General features: G+C 48.7%; 6 protein-coding genes across 6 annotated transcripts; 4 read left to right on the top strand and 2 right to left on the bottom strand.

Annotated features, from left to right (window-relative positions):
- Positions 1-694: 694 nt before the first annotated feature.
- On the top strand, positions 695-1,063 carry LACBIDRAFT_302787 (uncharacterized protein; the record flags this gene model as incomplete). Its single annotated transcript, XM_001883722.1, has 1 exon — positions 695-1,063. The coding sequence occupies one exon, from the start codon at positions 695-697 to the stop codon at positions 872-874; it is 180 nt and encodes a 59-aa protein (XP_001883757.1). The 3' UTR covers positions 875-1,063.
- A 2,401-nt stretch (positions 1,064-3,464) lies between these two features.
- LACBIDRAFT_302786 (uncharacterized protein) lies at positions 3,465-5,183 on the top strand (the record flags this gene model as incomplete). The annotated part of the gene is made up of 8 exons (XM_001883721.1): positions 3,465-3,718; positions 3,776-3,956; positions 4,008-4,150; positions 4,205-4,286; positions 4,340-4,470; positions 4,520-4,795; positions 4,858-5,008; positions 5,061-5,183. The coding sequence occupies 8 exons, from the start codon at positions 3,465-3,467 to the stop codon at positions 5,181-5,183; spliced, it is 1,341 nt and encodes a 446-aa protein (XP_001883756.1).
- A 2,112-nt stretch (positions 5,184-7,295) lies between these two features.
- On the top strand, positions 7,296-9,004 carry LACBIDRAFT_329518 (uncharacterized protein; the record flags this gene model as incomplete). Its single annotated transcript, XM_001883720.1, has 8 exons — positions 7,296-7,519; positions 7,606-7,768; positions 7,828-7,967; positions 8,022-8,103; positions 8,158-8,288; positions 8,334-8,612; positions 8,675-8,825; positions 8,885-9,004. The coding sequence occupies 8 exons, from the start codon at positions 7,296-7,298 to the stop codon at positions 9,002-9,004; spliced, it is 1,290 nt and encodes a 429-aa protein (XP_001883755.1).
- A 2,297-nt stretch (positions 9,005-11,301) lies between these two features.
- LACBIDRAFT_302784 (uncharacterized protein) lies at positions 11,302-11,539 on the bottom strand (the record flags this gene model as incomplete). The annotated part of the gene is made up of 1 exon (XM_001883607.1): positions 11,302-11,539. Exon 1 carries the CDS (start codon positions 11,536-11,538, stop codon positions 11,302-11,304), a length of 237 nt encoding a protein of 78 aa, XP_001883642.1. The 5' UTR covers position 11,539.
- A 760-nt stretch (positions 11,540-12,299) lies between these two features.
- LACBIDRAFT_302783 (uncharacterized protein) lies at positions 12,300-14,148 on the top strand (the record flags this gene model as incomplete). Its single annotated transcript, XM_001883719.1, has 12 exons — positions 12,300-12,385; positions 12,499-12,615; positions 12,667-12,736; positions 12,791-12,870; positions 12,920-13,056; positions 13,104-13,165; positions 13,214-13,413; positions 13,467-13,585; positions 13,649-13,776; positions 13,830-13,926; positions 13,977-13,995; positions 14,046-14,148. The coding sequence occupies 12 exons, from the start codon at positions 12,300-12,302 to the stop codon at positions 14,146-14,148; spliced, it is 1,218 nt and encodes a 405-aa protein (XP_001883754.1).
- Positions 14,149-14,364: 216 nt separating this feature from the next.
- Positions 14,365-18,285, bottom strand: LACBIDRAFT_251746 (uncharacterized protein; the record flags this gene model as incomplete). The annotated part of the gene is made up of 8 exons (XM_001883606.1): positions 14,365-14,561; positions 14,616-14,705; positions 14,758-14,878; positions 14,937-15,377; positions 15,433-15,439; positions 15,497-15,756; positions 15,806-16,001; positions 16,049-18,285. Coding segments are annotated over 8 exons (3,549 nt in total), but the record flags the coding sequence as incomplete, so codon positions are not given.
- Positions 18,286-18,521: the final 236 nt, after the last annotated feature.

The following is an 18,521-nucleotide window of genomic DNA, read 5'->3' as shown; positions in this document are numbered from 1 at the left end:
TCTTTCACAGTCGATGTTCTCAAGTGGCCTGGACCAGATTTAGGTGAGCGTGTGCGATCTGAGCCGTGGTAACGAAGATACTCTCTTTGACTAGCATGCAGCATTGTCTTTCATCAAGCAGAGCAGCAGTGGTGAATGAGCGATTGACTGGGATCTCACAACTCCATGAAGCCAAGATTGCCGCTGACAGAATCCCGGCAGCTGCTCCTCTCTCCAAAAAATCAAAAAACTCATGGGACGCCCCAGACAAGCACGCGGCAACTTGAAAACCACGCATGGCACTCACTTGGTGGACCTCATCCTTAGAAAACATCTTATCCAAACGAGTCGCCTGCCACTTTGCGGCATTCCTTATGCGTTTTGCGAAAGAGCTGATGCCCTCGAAAAGGGCTTCACAGAGGACGTAGTAGACTGTTTGGTTGTTTACAAACGGCCACTGATGATACGTTGCTTGCACTATGAAGGCTTCAAGACGAGAACAAAAATATATGAAAAGTTCGATTGCAACTAACATGACTCGTACTCCTAAGACCTCATCATAAGATCTCTTTTAGCTCCGTTAGTCACCTAAGCGAACAATGGGTGATCAGCAATGCCAAGATGCTGAATTACAGAGACGAAAAACAACCTGAAACAACTGAGCTTGATCAAATGCCTGTCCATCGTCTGGACTCTGACCTGATTTCCTTTTCTCATGCCGAACGGAAGTGGCAGGATCAATACGCAAGTACCAGTCATCAACACACTCCTGCTTTTCTATCCAACCAACCACAACACCAACAACTGGCAAGTCAAATCCCCAACATCATCGCTAAACCTCATGTCTTTTAGGGACTGGCTTGCAGCGTGTATTGCGGAGGCTGTGTGTCTTTGAGACGCTGCATGACTGTACGAGAAGGGCCGCGAAACTAAGATTTGCTTGGTATCAAAGTTGAGATTGTGTGGTGGGCAGAGGGGAAATTTTGGTATCTTTAGCTCCAGGGGTGATAGAGGGGTTGATTTTACAAGTGGAATGTCGATTGCTCTTTCGACACGAGTCAGCAAATCATGTATAGAACATACCCCTAGCGAGGAGTGAAGACTCTATGCCCGAACACGTTTTAAACAGAACGAGCACGAAATAAGGAGAATGGCGTATCGTTATCGTAGTACGCGGTCGAGGGTATCCGTATGTTCACAAGATCAAGATAGATCCTCCCCAAAACGAAAATCTATTGTCCTTCCTTGGATGTTGTTAGATAAGGTGAAAGATCATCGGGCCCCCATTCACTATGTTGTGTAGTCCGAAGACACAGCGAGTTCCCCCATACGAAATCTAGAAAACGATTGGACTTCAAAGCAAAAACTTGAGTGGCCAAAGTTCGACCATACGACTTGTTGTAAATTTCCTCTTGTTCAGTTCGAGTTTCAACCAACCTCAGGATGAAATTTTGGGTTTCGGGGACGGGTGGAGCGTTGCAACGAGACCAACACGTGTTGGGTGAGAAAGCAAGATTTTCGACGATTCCCCCTTCCTCATGATAACCACCATGCTCCGCCTCTAAATCTCCAAAATCCATGTGTGCCCCACCCTAGATCAAGCTTTTTTGAGACAACGACAGATAGGAACGAGTCGCGAGCTCCGCCGGTTCTTTGGAGCAAAGATTAGAAACTGAGTGGATGGCTTGCGGCCAGTTATTCGAATGCCCAGCCTCGTGAAGATTGGTCCTGGAGGTACGACATACCCTGGTCAGTGCTTCTTCGGACCTTGCTCGCAGACAAGGTTGATGAGAATAGTCCCAACGCGTTGTATTATAAGTACAAAGGCCCACTCGGGACGGTCTTCGGTAGATGTCAAACGTCAGTTTTTTCCGGTGCGGGAGCAAGAAAAAGCAGCAGGTTGTCCGAAAATAGTATGATTGACCGTTGGCTGACAAATATACTTACGTAAGCAAGCGCGAAAGTACCCCAGTGTCAACTTGCAAATTTGCTTTCACTGACGCTTCGACATAATACCATACGATACAGGCAGTTTCGACGCTAATGCCGTGGCCTTCCTCGCTTTTCTGGAAAAGCATACGCCCTGATTGGCCCTGGGTCCCGCGTTGAAGCCTTCTGTTCAGAGCAAACACCCCTCCCGGCTTGTAGAGACGGCGATGCAGTCTGGTAACTGTAAGCCTTGCTGTTCACTCTTTCGCCTATCTCTCCTCTGACGCAAAGCTGCGTTCATTTCAGTTTTCAGAAATCTGAAAATTGCACCGAGCGCTTGAGGAGCTTTCTTTCTAATGGCGACGTTCACTGGTGGGAAGAAGCTCCCAATCCCAGCCATTAAGCTCACCATCAACTTCACGCGTCAGGCATGAGGTGAGCAGGAACGCAACCCGCAACTTGAGAGATTGAAGGGATTTCTCAGTTTCAGCTAGGTCGGCGCTTCTATCATACAATCACGCTGCGAACGACCCAATTTAGTGGTACTCACGGGCGCCCGTATACGTTTCATGAGCACGTTTTCAAGTGGGATCTCCGACATTAGGCTCGCCGTCAACTCCACGCATCACCCATGAGGACCAATGATCGTTGCTTGGGAATAAAGAGGACTGTCCTTTTCAGACGAGTTGGCGCCTCCAATAGTGCGATCGTGCTGCGATCAACCTGATACAGCGACACTTCAAGTGGGGCGTCTGTATTCGATCAGAGCACGTTTCGATATTAGGTTCACCACCAATTCCACGTGTCTTGCGTGAGGTGGATGCCAACGACCTGTGCATCGTGGAGGTCTTGGATTGAAGAGGATTGTCTACCCCGGATCAGTGCTGCGATTTTTACAAGAACGCTGTGATCAACCCGATTTAGCCACGCGCGCTTGTTGTCGATCAGCACGTTTTAAAGTTGAAGAAGTCCCAAAGACGTCATCACAGCATCTCGGATCAATTAAGCAGACAACAAATGACGAGCGCTACACCGAATTATATCGGCCCTCTTTTGGAATGATCGAGCGTCTTCCAACATCTGGGCCGGAAGTCGACATTAATACATCGCCCTATCGATAAGCTGGAGAAAACAACTATCCGGTCCATACTCATCAATCTGATTCCTCGTGGTCCGTCTTTTAGATCCGTCAGTTTGAAGTGTAAGTAGTATCTCATACATTGCTTTCCCTCTTGACAAGAGTCACAGGACGACCATGCCCTTTACACGCTTTTCTACGCCTGCCCGAGTTTCTCCGATTCGCAAGGGCGTTCCTCCCTGTCGTTGCTCAATTTGTCAAGCCACCAATCTCCCCAGAGCGCCTGTGGAGGTGCACAAATGTGTTGAATCGAGATTGTGTTGCCGCCAAATACCACCGAGGAATTTATTGTCGATAGACCGAAAGGTTTAAAAAGCAAACGTTCTCCTCGACCTTGGTTAAGCGCTGTCGTTTCCCCGCTACTCTCTGCTATTAAAAAAGTCACAACTAAGCCTCGCTTTATCGACTACTTCGCACAATGTCGTTTATCACTGTCGCCGACGGCAATCCCGCCACAGATATGATCAAACGGTTGCTGGGACATATCAACACGGAAGCTTCCCAGTTCAAGCGGTCCAAGGCATCCTCAAAGCAGATTTTAACCAAAGCAAACGCCGTCTACAATGGGATCGAGAAACATATCGAAGTTATCAAGAAGAAAACGGAAAAGGCTGAAGAAGCGGAGTGGAAAAGTTTCAAGACATATACCGAGGCAATCCCCCCTCTGGAAAGGTGAATTGTGCGAAGCAAACCTCGTCTACCTCGAAAGCTGATCTTGTTGACTATTAGGTTGTTGCTCGACTACACCTACGAGATTGGAGACAAGTCATCACAGCTTGTCAGTCACTCGGAGCATCTCAGTCACTCGTCCCAGGACATTCCCAAGTCGATTCTATCCATCGAGAGATGGGCGAACGATTGGAAGATCACTGTCAAGATCGTTGAATTACTGAAGTCCAATGAATTCAAGGTAACGCACCGCATCAATCAATGTTTCCATATTGTGAATATATCATTACAGGACTTATCGGCGGAGCTGAAGACAAACCTCGAGACCGGTCTTGCAGAATCGGTGAAACAGGATGACATCGATATGATCAAGGAAGTTCAAAGCTACGCCAAAGGGTCTGAGCACAAGTTGACAGACGATTCAATCTTCGAGGCGTATGCATCCACTGCACTTCCCTCCGAATGTTTCTAATTTTTTTCTTGCCATAGGGGGCCGGAAGACAAGATGGTGACGGGTCTGACGGGCTTAATCGACACAATCGCAACTCAAGTGAACACCAAATACGATCAGGCAAGTGCATTTGAATAGAGTTCAAAGTAAACCAGATCATAACGTACACACAGGCTACCGCGCAGCCAGTCGTGAAGACCGTTTTGCTCGTTTACTTCCCGTTCGCATTAACCGCAGACAAGGGGGTGGAGTCGAAGTGGGCTGAACATCTCAAGTCCAAAAAAGTCTGGGAAGAGATGAAACGGTGAATTCAATCTATCTGCAGCTTACGATAGTCGTTGACTGTCTTGCAGTGTGCTCCAGGAGGTCGTCGGTCACCTATCAGACAAACCGAAATCTAATGAGCAACTGGAAGGGGACTATGAGGCGCTGAAGAAGGTCATATTCGACGTCACGAAACTGCCCGAACTATTCGGCCCACAACTGCTCGAGATGATGAAGCTTGCCGCACAGGTTCGACGACCATTCCATGGACGATCGGTTGTGCTGGTGTATATGTGGTATCACCTGGCCTTGTGCGATGCCGTCAAGGAAGAACGATTACCCATCAACCGCCGTGCCATCACAACGTGCGTTTCTTCAGGCATATTTCGAGGACACTCCGTTCTAACCGCCATTTCGTCGTACCCAGAAACCTCAAGCAGAGCATTGAATTCCTCACGTTAGCGTCGACGAAACTCCCTGAAGCAGCAACCTTCAAAGACGCGAGCGTGGTTCAGGAGCTGACAGCAAAGTTCACTAGCAAGTCTGCGGAAATGCAGAAGCTCTACGGCCAGTACAAGGTTGGTGACAGTCTGCATTCTTTTGTTCGTTAGGACTAACACCAATCAACAGCTGGACGATAAGTGGACTACCCTCATTAAGGTTCAGCTCGAGAAGGCCACCAAAGAAGATAAGGACCATTACGCACAGACAGAGGCGAGGTTGAAGGCACCAGCCCCCGTTAAGACTGGCTGAGTGGGCGGTCACTGAATTTGACTGTGGAATCTTTGAGCAGGAGCCCATGTTTCTTCGTTTAACCGTTTGAACTTCTCAGGGTCAGCTTATGCCTTTCTAATTTCTCCTACGTACTTGCTCTTGCTGTAGTCCCTAGTAGTGTTATCCACGTTGACCATTTTCTCTCATCGCTTTGGGATTACTTGAAAAATGTGTATGCAGCTAGAATCATATCGCCATTTGGGTTCATCGCGCTCCGCGTCGCGCGATATGCCGGAAAAGGTTCATGCCGACGACTCAGGCTGTCATGAACGCCTCGCCGGGCTCCGACCAGGACCACCAGTACCCATGCATCATTTGCTGCGAATCGCTCTAGGGCTCCCTCTACTTTAACTTTGAGACTCCGGATGAAACAGGAGTATAGGTAGAAGTAGGAGTTTATTAGCGGTCAAATGAGGAGATGCGGCAGAAGCAGGGAATGAAATATCGAGGGCTTAGCGCTTATCGTCTGTCCATTATGTGGGTTATATGCCTGTATATGCGTAGCGTCAACAATTGGCGCGTATGCGTTGAGCTGCGTGGACGCGTGGTAAGTATCACCTTAGGCGAGATGGTAGTGAACGATCACATGACCCGGAGGCCTCATACATACTTACTATCCAAATACTGTCTCACAGTTCGATAACCACTAAGGGATCTTCGAGTTCAACATCTATCCACCGTACATAGGTCCGTACTATTAACACTGCAAATTCTTGGCCTTCGAACGTTGTTCTTATGATCATGACCTGTCACTGACCGGAGTAGGATGAATCAATCGATAAGGTCAGGCTGCCTCATCGACTTGTCATCGACCTCATGCTCAAATCAACTTTGAATGTCATTATGTGATGCCAGGTCACTTTTATTCGCGCCCGCAACTTCCTGTATCCTTGTGGTGGAACAGTGCGTACAGTTGAAGCCGCACAGGGGCCTTCGATAATCTTGATAATGTCCCTCCGTATTCTCAAGGAGGGGCTTCAGGCCTGTGCGTGGCAGGCTCTCTAGGCCCCACACGCATCAGCCCAAGATCCCTTTTTCTAAAGTATGTCCACTCTTTGGGTTGTCAATGAGATCTCCTAGTCAGCTCCACATTTACTAAGCGCGCATACCCAGTCGCACCACCAGAGAGAGCCGTCAGGCCTCAGGTCTGGCTCTCTCCCCCCTCAGCACGAGACTAGCAAATTCTCATGACGAGGGTGTTTTTATATATATCCATTCTCACTGATCATTGTGGGTACTTATTCAAATTCACTGCCTCGGCTAACCGCGATACTCAATCTCCAAACATTCATTCATACATTCAGGAATTGAAAGCTGCAATGGCTTTTATTTATACTTGTTGAGACTTTCACCAGTGCGTTTCTTCTTGCCGGTAGACCTGAAATAGTAACTAACATGACACATACATAGGCGCCGAATAGGTCATTATATGCGTTTTTTCCCCCCGGAAACCCAGATCCTTCAATTTCCTTAATGCCCCGATCATAACTCAAGGCAGATCTGTTCCGTCGCTTCCGAAGAGATTCAATGCGACGATAGGGATTGATGCAGCATCACACAAAGGGCTAAGTACGCCCCCTCGGTATCATCGTCGGAAGTGAGCCTGCGATGTGGGTATGAAGGACCGTAAGACACCTTTTTGGGAAAAAATGCTTCGCGTTGGAGCTTCGGATAATGAAAGGCCACGAAGCGAAAATGAAGACACACAAAGTGGCATCGACAGCATCCCTTGCTACGGTCCTTGTCAGCCTCCTCCTTGCATCATTGTCGATCAATCGCATCGAAACAAGGCATTGTGGTTGATCATCCCAGACTCAGTCTTCACAACATTTACGTCTGGACATCTAGTCCCCTCACTCAAACGGCAATTCGCCTTGCCAAGCTAGCAGGCGCCTAAATGGGGCTCGGTTTGGCCGGAAATGAGACACGTTTTCTGAACGAACGAGCAGCAGGGTTTCCCAAACGCGAGGTTGCGTTGTTCTCGAAGAGCGACCGAAAGGTTTTAAAGGGAATTTCGTTTGCTCGACTACCCTCGCTCCACTCCCCCACCAATCTTGCTTTTAACGCCCGCTCTCCAACCAAGTTCTCTTCATGTCGGTTATCACTGTCGCCGATGGCGGTCCTGCCACCGAGATGATCAAACTGTTGCTCACGCATATCAATGCTGAAGAACCCCAGTTCAAGCGCGCTAACTCGTCTACAAAGCAAATTTTAACCAAAGCAAACGACGTCTATAATGAGATTCAACAGCTTATCCAGGATATCAAGAAGAAGATGGAGAAGGCTGAAGAACCAGAGTGGACGAAGTTCAAGGCGTACACGGAAGCAATCCCTCCGTTGGAAAGGCGAGTTGCACGCACAGATTGCGTGCAGATGGAAAGCTGACCTTTCTGGCTACCAGGTTGTTACTCGACTACGTTTATAATATCGGAGACCGGTCATCGCGCCTTCTCCACCACACGGCGGCAGACATTCCTAAGTCAGTCGCATCCATTGAGAGATGGGCGACCGATTGGCAGATCACAGTTACCATCGTGGGGAGACTTAGGTCTGAGGAATTCAAGGTAACGCATCAAACCAATTGAAAGGTTTGGATTGACCCAACTCATCGCAACGTTTACAGCTATCGGACCCTCTCAAGAACAGTTTGGAAACCGGCCTTTTGGAATCTCTAAAGGCAGATGACATCGATATGATTAGGGGCGTTCAGGACTTCGCCAAAGGGGCTGCCCACAAATTGCAAGATGACTCAATTTTCGATGCGTTAGTATTCACTGCACTTCCCTCCAGATGCTTTTAAGCTTTTTCTTGCCATAGGGCGACGGAAGACAAGATGGTGACTGGCTTGACGGGTCTTATCGACAACATTGCAACTCAGATGGATAACAAGTATGTGCCTGTAAGTTATTGGAACTTCAACCTCGGACAACGCTCACGTACGACGTATGTACAGGCCAGCGCCCATTCTGTTGTGAAGACCATTTTGCTCGTTTATTTCCCTTTCGCATTGGCCGCGGACAATGCGGTGGATTCGAAGTGGGCCGAGCACCTTAAATCCAAGAAGGTTTGGGAAGAAATGAATCGGTAAATCCGCTTTCATCATCTGCATAGTCATTGACCCTCTCGCAGTGTAGTCGGCGAGGCCGCCGCCCATGTGACGGGTGAGAAAGAAAAAACAGTCGAGCAACTAGAAGAGAACTATAAAGGCCTGGAGAAGATCATCTTCACCTTTACGGAACTACCTGAACTCTTCGGCCCTCAACTTTTGGAGATGATGAAGCTCGCTGGACAGGTTCGACGACCATTCCATGGACGATCGGTTGTGCTGGTGTATATGTGGTATCACTTGGCATTGAGCAAGGATGTCAAGGATGAACGATCGTCCGTCAATCGCCGTACCATCACAACGTACGTTCCACCTGGCGTACTCGAAATTCACTTGATTCTAAACGCCGTTTCGTCATACCCAGGAACATCAAGCAGTCCATTGAGATGCTCAATTCAGCGTCAACCAAACTCCATGGCGTGAAAACTTTTGCAGACGACAATGAGGTCAAGGAGCTGACAACAAAGTTCAACGACAATGCCGCAAAGATGAAGCAGCTCTACAGCCTGTACAAGGTTAGTGACAGTCTGCACTTTATCATATTTCATTCGTTGACACTGACATTAATTGGTAGCTGGACGACAAGTGGACCAACGACCTCAATATCAAGCTCGACAATGCCATCAAAGTCGATACTGAACATTACGCGCGCACGAAGGCCAGGTTGGAAGGCCAGCCCCCCGTGACCACCTGAGCTAGCAGGTCGCTGCACAGGGTTTGACGTGAATCCTTCAAGAAGCGTTTCAATCATCCTTGAACATCTATTTCATTTTCCTCGTTGCCTTCCCCAGCCTTCGCCTCCCTACTTAGCTTTCTCTGCTCCCTTGTTCTCGTCTGCTTTGATGTACCTACTTGTACCTGTACCTTGTAATGACGCACTTCCCACCAGATCGCAGCGACTCATCTTCAGGGATCTTCAGGCACTCGCCAGGTCCTCACTCGCCGCAAAGAAAGTGCAAAAAAGAAATCTAGATTTTGGGCACGTTACCCTCCGCGCTCCTCCGCGATGCATATTTTCAAGACCGCGAGCCCCATGCTCTCAAACGCCGCCTTCCTTATCCCCGACTGGCGTCGGACTCATCGAATAAGGTCAGCCTGCTGCCTCATGTTGGCCTTGACCTCATGTTTAAGTGTGACCCCAGATCGCTCCTATTCGCTTTCCAATCTCGGCTTGCTATGGAGCAATGCCCACAGTCAGCCGCGCAAGCGCCTTGATAATCTAAAGAAACATCTGATAATGTCAAGCGGACCCTTCCAGCCTCACAGTACGTCTCACCTGGTCGCCGTGCGTTTGCAGTCAAGCCCTTCTGTAGAACAGAAAAGAAGATCCTCAAGTCAGCTTCACGATTTTAAGAGAACGCGTGGTCAGATCGCGGGAGATGTTACTCGTCTCTACGCTCGAGTAAGTGGCCTTGTTGCAGAATCAATGATAAATCTCTCTCTTCCTCTTTGGTCGCACTTACCAAGGCCTGAAGTTTGAACAACACGATACCCCAACTCCAACATGGTGTGGATAAATTGTCAAGGTTACACGCCAAACATTTTCAACTCCGCGTCATTCAGCTCTTTTCTCCAGCATGTTACTCATGTTCAGAGAGGCGACTCGGATGTCCTTCATGACGCAATGACGGAAGGGATCGCTGACCCATTCTCCATGCTTCAACTTGCGGAAGGACAGCAGGGATCCTTGGGTGACGAAGATGTCCTTCTATCCAGTTCCGAATGTTCCACCTCATAAGCGACGCACTGAGTATATTTCCGGAGTATGTCATGTCATCACGCTTTTCCGACCGACGGCTCGCTTCGCCCACTCAATTCGAAGAATGGCCAAGTGGCGGCTTCCTTGCCGATACATATCCCCTCCTTTTCGCGCTGGCCCTTGAGCATCGTTTTAATTGCGAAGTATGAATGACTGTTCCGTCACCCTGGCAGCACAGTTTGGTTTTGGGAAATCTCTGACGGACCGCCACAAACTATGCTTGTGCTAGTCGGTGATTTTTTCCTGAATAAGGCAACCAGCTTTGGGTCATGGTCGATAGATGGGTTCGTGCTGGAGAGGGGGATGTTCACCCGGCGATGAAGTGTCAGAGGCTTCGAATCCGACCCAAGGGGGTCCTAGGATTAAAAAAATAGACCTGGGGTCGATTTTTTTTTAAAGCCCTTACTGGCTTGACCTACCTACCTACGTAATCAGGCACGTGTCCATATATGGTAAGATGACATCATCATTTTCATCGCTTTGTCCAAGATGCCTCGCAAACCCAGTTATGTGAATCTATTTCCTACCAAATGCAATGTAGATGTTACTGGAATATAGGTGAGTGACTTGTAATTTTTATTGTATAGAACATATTTTAATGTTGGCAGATCTAAGTCTGTTGGCAAGTCTGGCTTATCCGAGTTTTGCAATTGGGCATGTGGTGTTTTACATAATTGCAAGAACAAGTTTCTAAACAACTTGCCAGTAACTTGTAAGTGATGTTTAGTGACTGTATTTCTTTGGTTGTGCCAGCTTCCATTTCTCCACCTTCAAGATGAGCTTTGTGACATTAGGGATGCTCACGGTAACGTTTTTCAGCTGTTTTTCGGCTGTTTTTCATTTCGTTTTTCAGCTGTTTTTACTGCCAGCTCAAATATTTTCGCGGTAAAAACAGACGAAAAACGAAATGAAAAACAGACGAAAAACAGCTACCGTGAACCTCCGCCCCCGGAATTTTGGAAAAACAGCTCGAAAACAGCTGAAAAACAAGAGCTCGGCATGACGGCTTCTGTTCAACTCCGCCAGATCCTGCGCTAGACGCGCGCTAAGTTGACAACACTTTTTTTTTGTAAGTCCTTCTGTACTGTTGTAAATGGCAGTGTAACCTGTATTCCTTATCTAACTACATAGAGGTGGAAAGGCAGGAGCAAGGACACCTCCCCTTCAATAACCCCTTACTAGTCAAAAGTTTGTGATCCACCCCAAACTGAATGCCCCCCTCTGCCCGATACTCAGTCCTCGACACCTCCGCACTGCGAGCGAGGCGTTAGTGCATGCATCGTGGCTCCCTTCATGGACGAGGACTTGGTGGGGGCACTCGTGTTCACACTGGTGTTTGCGTTTGGTTCACAGCGCGCGGGAATCGCATTCGGGTTGGCGTCCGCGTTTGGCGTTTGTGCTTGTGTTTGCGCTCGGGTTCGGGTGGTGATCGTGGTCGCATTGGTGGCCGTCGTGGCTATGGGGTTCATGGTTGTGGTCGTAGCGTAGGGGGGTTGCGGGGGTGAGATGGTGGAGGATGGTGGCAGGATGGTGGTGGTGATGGAAGAGGGGTAAGCCTAGGTGACGTGTGACATCGCAGATGTCCGAATCGGAGACTGAATTCCCCAACGAAAAACAAGATGTAAAAACGAACGAAAAACGGAAAGTTTCCGAAAAACACCTCGGGCAGGTGTTTTTCGGTTTCATGTCGTTTTTGAGCTCTTTTTGTGTTGTTTTTGATGTCGTTTTTTGATTGAAAAACAAGACGAAAAACAAGCCGAAAAACGCTACTGTGAACTACCCTATTGACACTTGGTGGAGATTAGATAAGCTTGAAGAAATATTATATAATGCTTCAATACAACTTCAATATCATTGAATTCGGACTGATCTACATGCTTTGGAGTGCACTAGCACTACTAATTCACAGGGGATGGCCTTCCAGGACTGTTTTTAGATCATTTTGTAGAGGGTTCCATATTTTTTTTTTCTCAGCCTGTGGCTGACCTACCTACCCAACCCCCGGTCGGACTTTGGAATCCTAAGACCCCCTTGATCCGACCAGGGGGTAACCCGAGTTGGGTGGGAAGCCGTCGCTGTCTTCCCGTGTTGTTGTAATCATGCCATGGTGGTGTTGTATCTGTTGTCAGTGTAGAATTTTTTTGTGGATCCGCGGCGACGGAATGCCGCCCTCCTTTGGCGGGATAGCGGCAGGAGTGAATGCCGCCTGTTTATAATGTTGTGTTCTGTTATGCTACCTATATTATCTACCCGGCTATTTGCCCGTTCCCTCCTTCGCGCCATGTCTACGAGCGAATTCAAACAAGCCCCTCATAAGTATGTACCAAGCATCATTGTCCATTGCCGAGCTGAACACCTTTCACAGACTACTAGTGTGAGCCAACGGATTCCTGACAACATTCACTGTATCTGATCACAACCTACAAAAGCATCCCGGGCCCCATCGAGGTTGCGGATGAAGTCCTTTTCGCCAATGCCCACCCATCCATGTCCCACGTTTCTCCGGACTTCGTACCCGTCTTCGGAGATTCTATTAGGATGACCAGGTCCGTCGGCCTTGTCCCTTTCCGCCTTCTTCACTTACCCCCATGACGCAGAGAGGTGCTGATCACAAAATCCGCACAACCATTCCTCATCAGCGGCAGCGGAACGCTTGGTTGGGATCAGGTACCGCTTTGCCCCTGAATTAAATCACTGTTGTACGATTATGATATCATACAGGTAGCCTCCAACCTCGTTGAACGGGGCGATCATGCTCTCGTTTTAAACTCGGGGTATTTTGGTGACAGCTTTGCTGATTGGTGCGGACAATTTTGGCGCACGCTTGCGTCGGCTTATCGCGACACATAGTCTCCAAACATATGGCGGGTCCGTAAAGCAGTTGAAAGCCCCCATTGGCGGCACTGTTCCCCTGGCCGACATAGAGACTGCGTTGAAGAGCGAAAAATACAAAGTGCTCACTTTCACCCACGTTGATACTTCGACTGGTGCGTCTGTTCTCCAAACCCGATATAGTAACTAACATAATTAATAGGTGTGCTCTCTGACGCACATGCTATCGCCCAAGTTGTTAAACGCGTTTCTCCGGAAACCCTGGTCTGCATATTCTCCTCAGTGGCCCGATCATGACTCATAATTATACAGATTGTGATGGACGGCGTGTGCTCCGTCGCATCTGAGGAAATCCAATTTGACGATTGGGGTTTAGATGTTGTGTTGACAGCGTCACAAAAAGGACTGGGGACACCTCCAGGTCTTAGTATCGTCGTCGTCAGCGAACGCGCGATACAGGTATACAAGAAGAGAAAAACGCCCGTAACCTCATATTATGCCTCTTGGGACAAGTGCGCGTGTTCGATCAGTTCTTGGGCGCTAATATCAATGTTGTGACTCCCAGGTGGCTTCCAATAATGAAAGCATACGAAGCTGGATCAGCAGCATACTTTGCTACACCTCCTGTTAACCTTATTTATGCATACCATGCGTCGTTGCAATTAATCACTGCATCCAAACAAGGTATATTTATTTTGTTGATCATCCCAGATTTAGTTTTCATAATACTCATCAACTCAAACGTAGGTCCCTCACTGCAAGAACGATTCGCGTTGCACAAAGAGGCTAGCCGGCGCGTGAAAGAGGCTGCGGCCCAACTGGGGATGAAACAGGTCCCTTTGAATGAACGGGAAGCGGCGAATGGGATGTCTGCTGCATGTTGATTTCATTTTCATGGATTCAATATGTTTACAACAACCAAATATAGTTGTATTTCCCCGATGGAATCACCGCATCCGACCTGCTTCCCCGCTTGGCTACAAGAGAGGTGATCGTTGCTGGTGGATTGCATTCGGCTATTCGCGGTGCGTTCTTCGATGTTTGGCGTAGAAACTAACCTAACCAGAAGTTGCAGACAAATATTTCAGAATAGGGTACGCGGCGCTTTTCCTTTTCTATTGAAATGCTAACGTAGATTCCACAGACACATGGGCATCTCTGTCGTAGATAAACAGCGTGGTGATATCGACAAAGTGATCAGCTCGTTGCAGGAAACTTTGCAGGAGGCAAGGGCGAGTAAAGAGTAATCAAGGGATTCTCGAGAAGAATTGTGAAATTTCATCGATTGCAAACTCCACTCACGACGTATACGCACCTTACATGACACATCGTAAGTATGTAGCTGCCTTGGATACGGAAATTCGACTTCAAATTCAAGGCATGGGAATATCCCTTAGATTGCAATAATAAATATATCCTTCCTTACCCAACATTTCGTCCTGTTGTACCCCTGCTAGACCCGCTTAGGCGGCTGCGCTAACCTCCCTGTATTCTCCCTCTCCGCCCATACGATCATACCACAGTTTACCCTCCGTTGTAGGGGCGATATAACCAGCACGGATCGTAAAGTCCCCGAATGGCTCTCCCTCTCGGCGTTCTAATGCGTATCGCTTGATCATTGGTCCGAGGATTGCAAGAATTTCCGGTTCCGTCACCGATTCTAGACAGAAAATTGTTGTGGTCAAATCAGAACTGCGAAATGTATCCAACCTACCCCTGTAAATTTTGTTTAGTCTCTGGCCATAGTATCCGCCTCCAAGTAACATTGAATACGTCCCAGGAGCCTTGCCTACAAAGGCAACCTCTGGCATTGCGGTGTTAGGTGCATCATTGAGAGGAGAGGATGGTAGGCCCACCAGCAATGTAAGGTCGAGCACAACCGTTCGGGCACCCCGTCATTCGCATCACTATCGAGTCGTGTCGAAGTCCGTTCTCTTCGCACAATTTCTCAACCTTGTCGATGAGGAGTGGCAGATACTTATCATAACAAGAAAGCTTTATTAATTGGAGAGATGCGGGAAAGCATGACACGTACCCGTTCTGATTCAGCCATGGCCAACCCACATGTTGGGAATGCGACACATGCTGAAGAAGATAACCGCAGACCAGTATACGACAGGTTGTCGAGCTTGTACTTCGACAGAAGGCTCTTGATCAAAGGGAGGTCGGCACTTGCAATGTCTGACACCAACAGATGCTGGTTCGCCGTGAGCCTGAATGCTCCCTTGTGAACTTTCGCAATTTCGCGCAAGCCAGTTTTGAATTCACGTCCGGGCTCGTCTTGCACACGTCCATTCTCGATGAACATAGTGAAGTGATGTTTGCCGTCCTGCCCAGTGTGCCACCCAAAGTCATCAATGTTGCGATTGAAACTGTACGGGCGAGGTGGTGGCAGTGTGTAACCTAAAAGTTTCTCAACCTCGGCCTTGTAGCCATCAAGTCCCAGCCGGTCAAGAGTATATTTGAGCCGAGCGTTCTGTGAAGGGGCGTCAGTTCATTGATTTGTTTGTTAAAATAGCAGTTATATATACCTTACGGCTGTAAGGTAACGTCCATTGAGTAATAAATTAAGACGAAGACGGAGGCACAACTCACTCAACACGGTTACCGTGGTCCCTCTGCACCAGCATGATCTTCTCCGCAACGTACTTGCCTTGTTCGTAAGTGCAGAATCCAAGGAGACTACCGATACGAGGATAAGTTTTCTTGTTGCCATGCGTGACACCCATTCCCCCTCCAATAGCGATATTGAACCCTTGCAACTCCCCGTCTTCGTCTACGATGGCAATGAACCCAAGGTCGTTCGCAAAGACGTCGACGTCATTGGTTGGTGGCACTGCGACAGCCACTTTGAACTTAATAGGGATGAGTACACCGTTGCAGATGTTTGTGCGATTGACTGACCTTTCGAGGAAGGTAGAACTCTCCATACAAGGGTTCAAAGTCCTTCAAAGCTTCGCCTGCCACAAGCACTTTGTCTAACCAAATTTCATGATAGGCAGACGTCCTGGGAATGAGGTGGTTGCTAACTTCGTTGCAGAACTCGAAAACCTGTTCATGTAGCTTGGACATGGTGGGTATTGAAGAGCAAATAACGTTCCTAGGAGGGTATCAGCAAAATCATTCTTCTCAAACACGCACGCGTACCTGTTAACATCTCCGCAAGCTGCGAGTGTATCTAGCAGGACGCGGTTGATATCCTGAATAGCAGGTTTCAGGTGCCTTTTGATGACACCGTGGAACTGGAAGGTCTGGCGAGTAGTGATCTTGAACGTCCCCGATCCATGTTCATCAGCGATCTGGTCCATTTGTAACCACTGATCAGGTTTGCAAACACCGCCAGGCAGACGAACGCGGATCATGAAGCTGTATGCAGGTTCGACGCCTTGAGCTTGACGCTCATCGCGAATGTCACGGTCATCCTGCTGGTAAATACCGTGGAATTTGGTTAGCTGGGTGTCGCTTGCTGCCAAAGCTCCCGTGGTAAAGTCTTGGAGACCCTCTGAGATCGTTCCGCGAAGGAAGCCAGAGGCAGCCTTGATGTGCTCGTTAGTGATCGCTTCAGGTTCTGCTTCCGTCACTTCAATTGAATCGACACCTAGGGCCTTCCAGACTAGAGGCTCCCAGACTTTGTATCCAGTCTCAGATCCATCTGCGTCCTGGTCATCCCCAAGACCAAGATCCGCCATGCGTTTAGCTCCAAGCTTTTCGAGACGAGCATCGAGTTCCTTTCCTGGCTTGTTATAGTAATGTGCATCTTCAGCTCTGGGCCAGTAGTGGCTATCACCCATAGCGAATACCGTATACTGGAGCTTGGGAAGGATCTGGTCCCTTCGAAGCGCAGCAGCATTCAAAGACTTGAAGAAAGTCCTGCCGTTCTGTGGTGGTTCACCTTGCCCTGCTGTAGAGGTAATTAAAACCACATGCTCCTCCTCCGCGAGCGTTTCCAGCGTGAACGAGTCAAGTGTTGTGATGGTTGTCGAAAGGCCCCTGGCCTTAGCCCTGTTCGCCAACCTCTTCGCTTTCTTCTCGGCGGCTCCACCGTCGGATGCGTATAATATCAACACAGGTGGTGCATCGAGAGAGGTAAGAAGATCGTTGTATGACGCCTGCGCCTTCTTCTTTCTCGCGTCTCGGATCGTGTCGCCAAGGTTGCTCACGATCTCTGTGGCGATCTCTGGTGTCGAGCGAACAAGCTGTGAAAGATGATTTTGGCGGTCCAAGAATTGTTTCAAATCATTTTTGATCGCGTCCGAATCCAGAGAGAATGGTTCTTCACCCTTCGCCTCCTTGCTAGGATCCCACCTGTAAAGGGGCCAGTATCCAGCGTCAACGGCCAATTTGGTCTCTTTGAGAACTTCAAGAGCAGGAGAATCTTCGGATTGGTATGGAAGGTAGGCAAGGACAACACTTGGCCCGTTGAAGCGGTCAGCTTCAATGATGGATTGCAAGACCTGCGTGTAGGAAGAAAACACAGCAACACTTGCGACAAAGACATCCCCGTGGTTCATCGCGTACAAACCAACATCCTGTTTTCGGCGATTAGGATCGCTTGAATTTCGAGAAGAGTAGGGTAGGGTGTCAATGATGAGGATGTTGACATTAAGCCCGGATGCAATTGCGTGGTGTAAACCTGATGCACCGAGATCATACGACCAGGCGTCCGAGCCGATAATCCATCGAGAAAGAGATGGAAGATACTGGCGTAGTGATAATACGCGTTGTGCAGCTGGACTTGCAGAGGGAGAAGCCTCGAGCCTCTCAACAATGTCCTTACCAAGCTTGGCACTCTTCGTGCCATCGTCTTTGGACAGTACCCATTTGGTCAGCAGGGAATGGAGTTCTGGATGAAGTTCGGCTTCCTGTAGTAACTCCTGCACGGATGCAAGGAGCTCCGCTCGTCGATCCAATTCGCCGCGCACCCGGCCAAGTGCGAACTCCGGGGTCGTTGCGATCTCACCTTGAGAAGCAACAAGTTCGGGGGAATTCGAAACTTCCAGTCGCTCTTTGAACAGATGAGAAAGAAGTTTTGTGTAAGCTGCTTCATGTTTCGGAACATGAGGCAATTTGGAGGTGGAGGATTCAAGAGCTGGAACGGTTCCGAGCTGCAAACGTGTTGATTTGGGCGAGGATGATGCTTGATCCAACAGCCCAAGAAGCTCAGGTAGCTGCAGTTGACTAGTATCGCCAAGGATACCATTGTATACAGCAACGGGGTTCTCCGAGTCTCGATGTTGCAGCGCACTGACAACGTCAAGGTACAGAGGCGTCCATTTTGTTGTCCAGCGAAATACTTGCTCGAGCACAAGGACCCGGGTTGCTGATGAAGGGATGGCGTTTAGTAGATAGGATGGTGGGATGGGATTTGCCAATGCTAGGGTGACAAATAAAACACCCTCAATGACCTGGGTAATCTCGTTTCGTCCAAAAAGGAAAATGACGGTATGGGGATCCGCATCACCCCGCGATGTGAGGGGTCGCAAGGGCCTCCGCACAAGTGTCAGGGTGTCCAGTGCCGCCGACTCATAAGATTTGTAATGTGAAAGGAGGGCTTGATCATCGACAAGCCCAGATTTACCATCCTCATGGCCTTTTACGCCATTCAGGGTCGCATTTCCGT

Source organism: Laccaria bicolor, genomic scaffold (assembly GCF_000143565.1).
Source record: "Laccaria bicolor S238N-H82 LACBIscaffold_22 genomic scaffold, whole genome shotgun sequence".
NCBI classification, from domain to species: Eukaryota; Fungi; Basidiomycota; class Agaricomycetes; order Agaricales; family Hydnangiaceae; genus Laccaria; species Laccaria bicolor.
The sequence above is the reverse complement of the archived record's forward strand: the minus strand, read 5'-3'. Positions and strand labels throughout refer to the sequence as shown.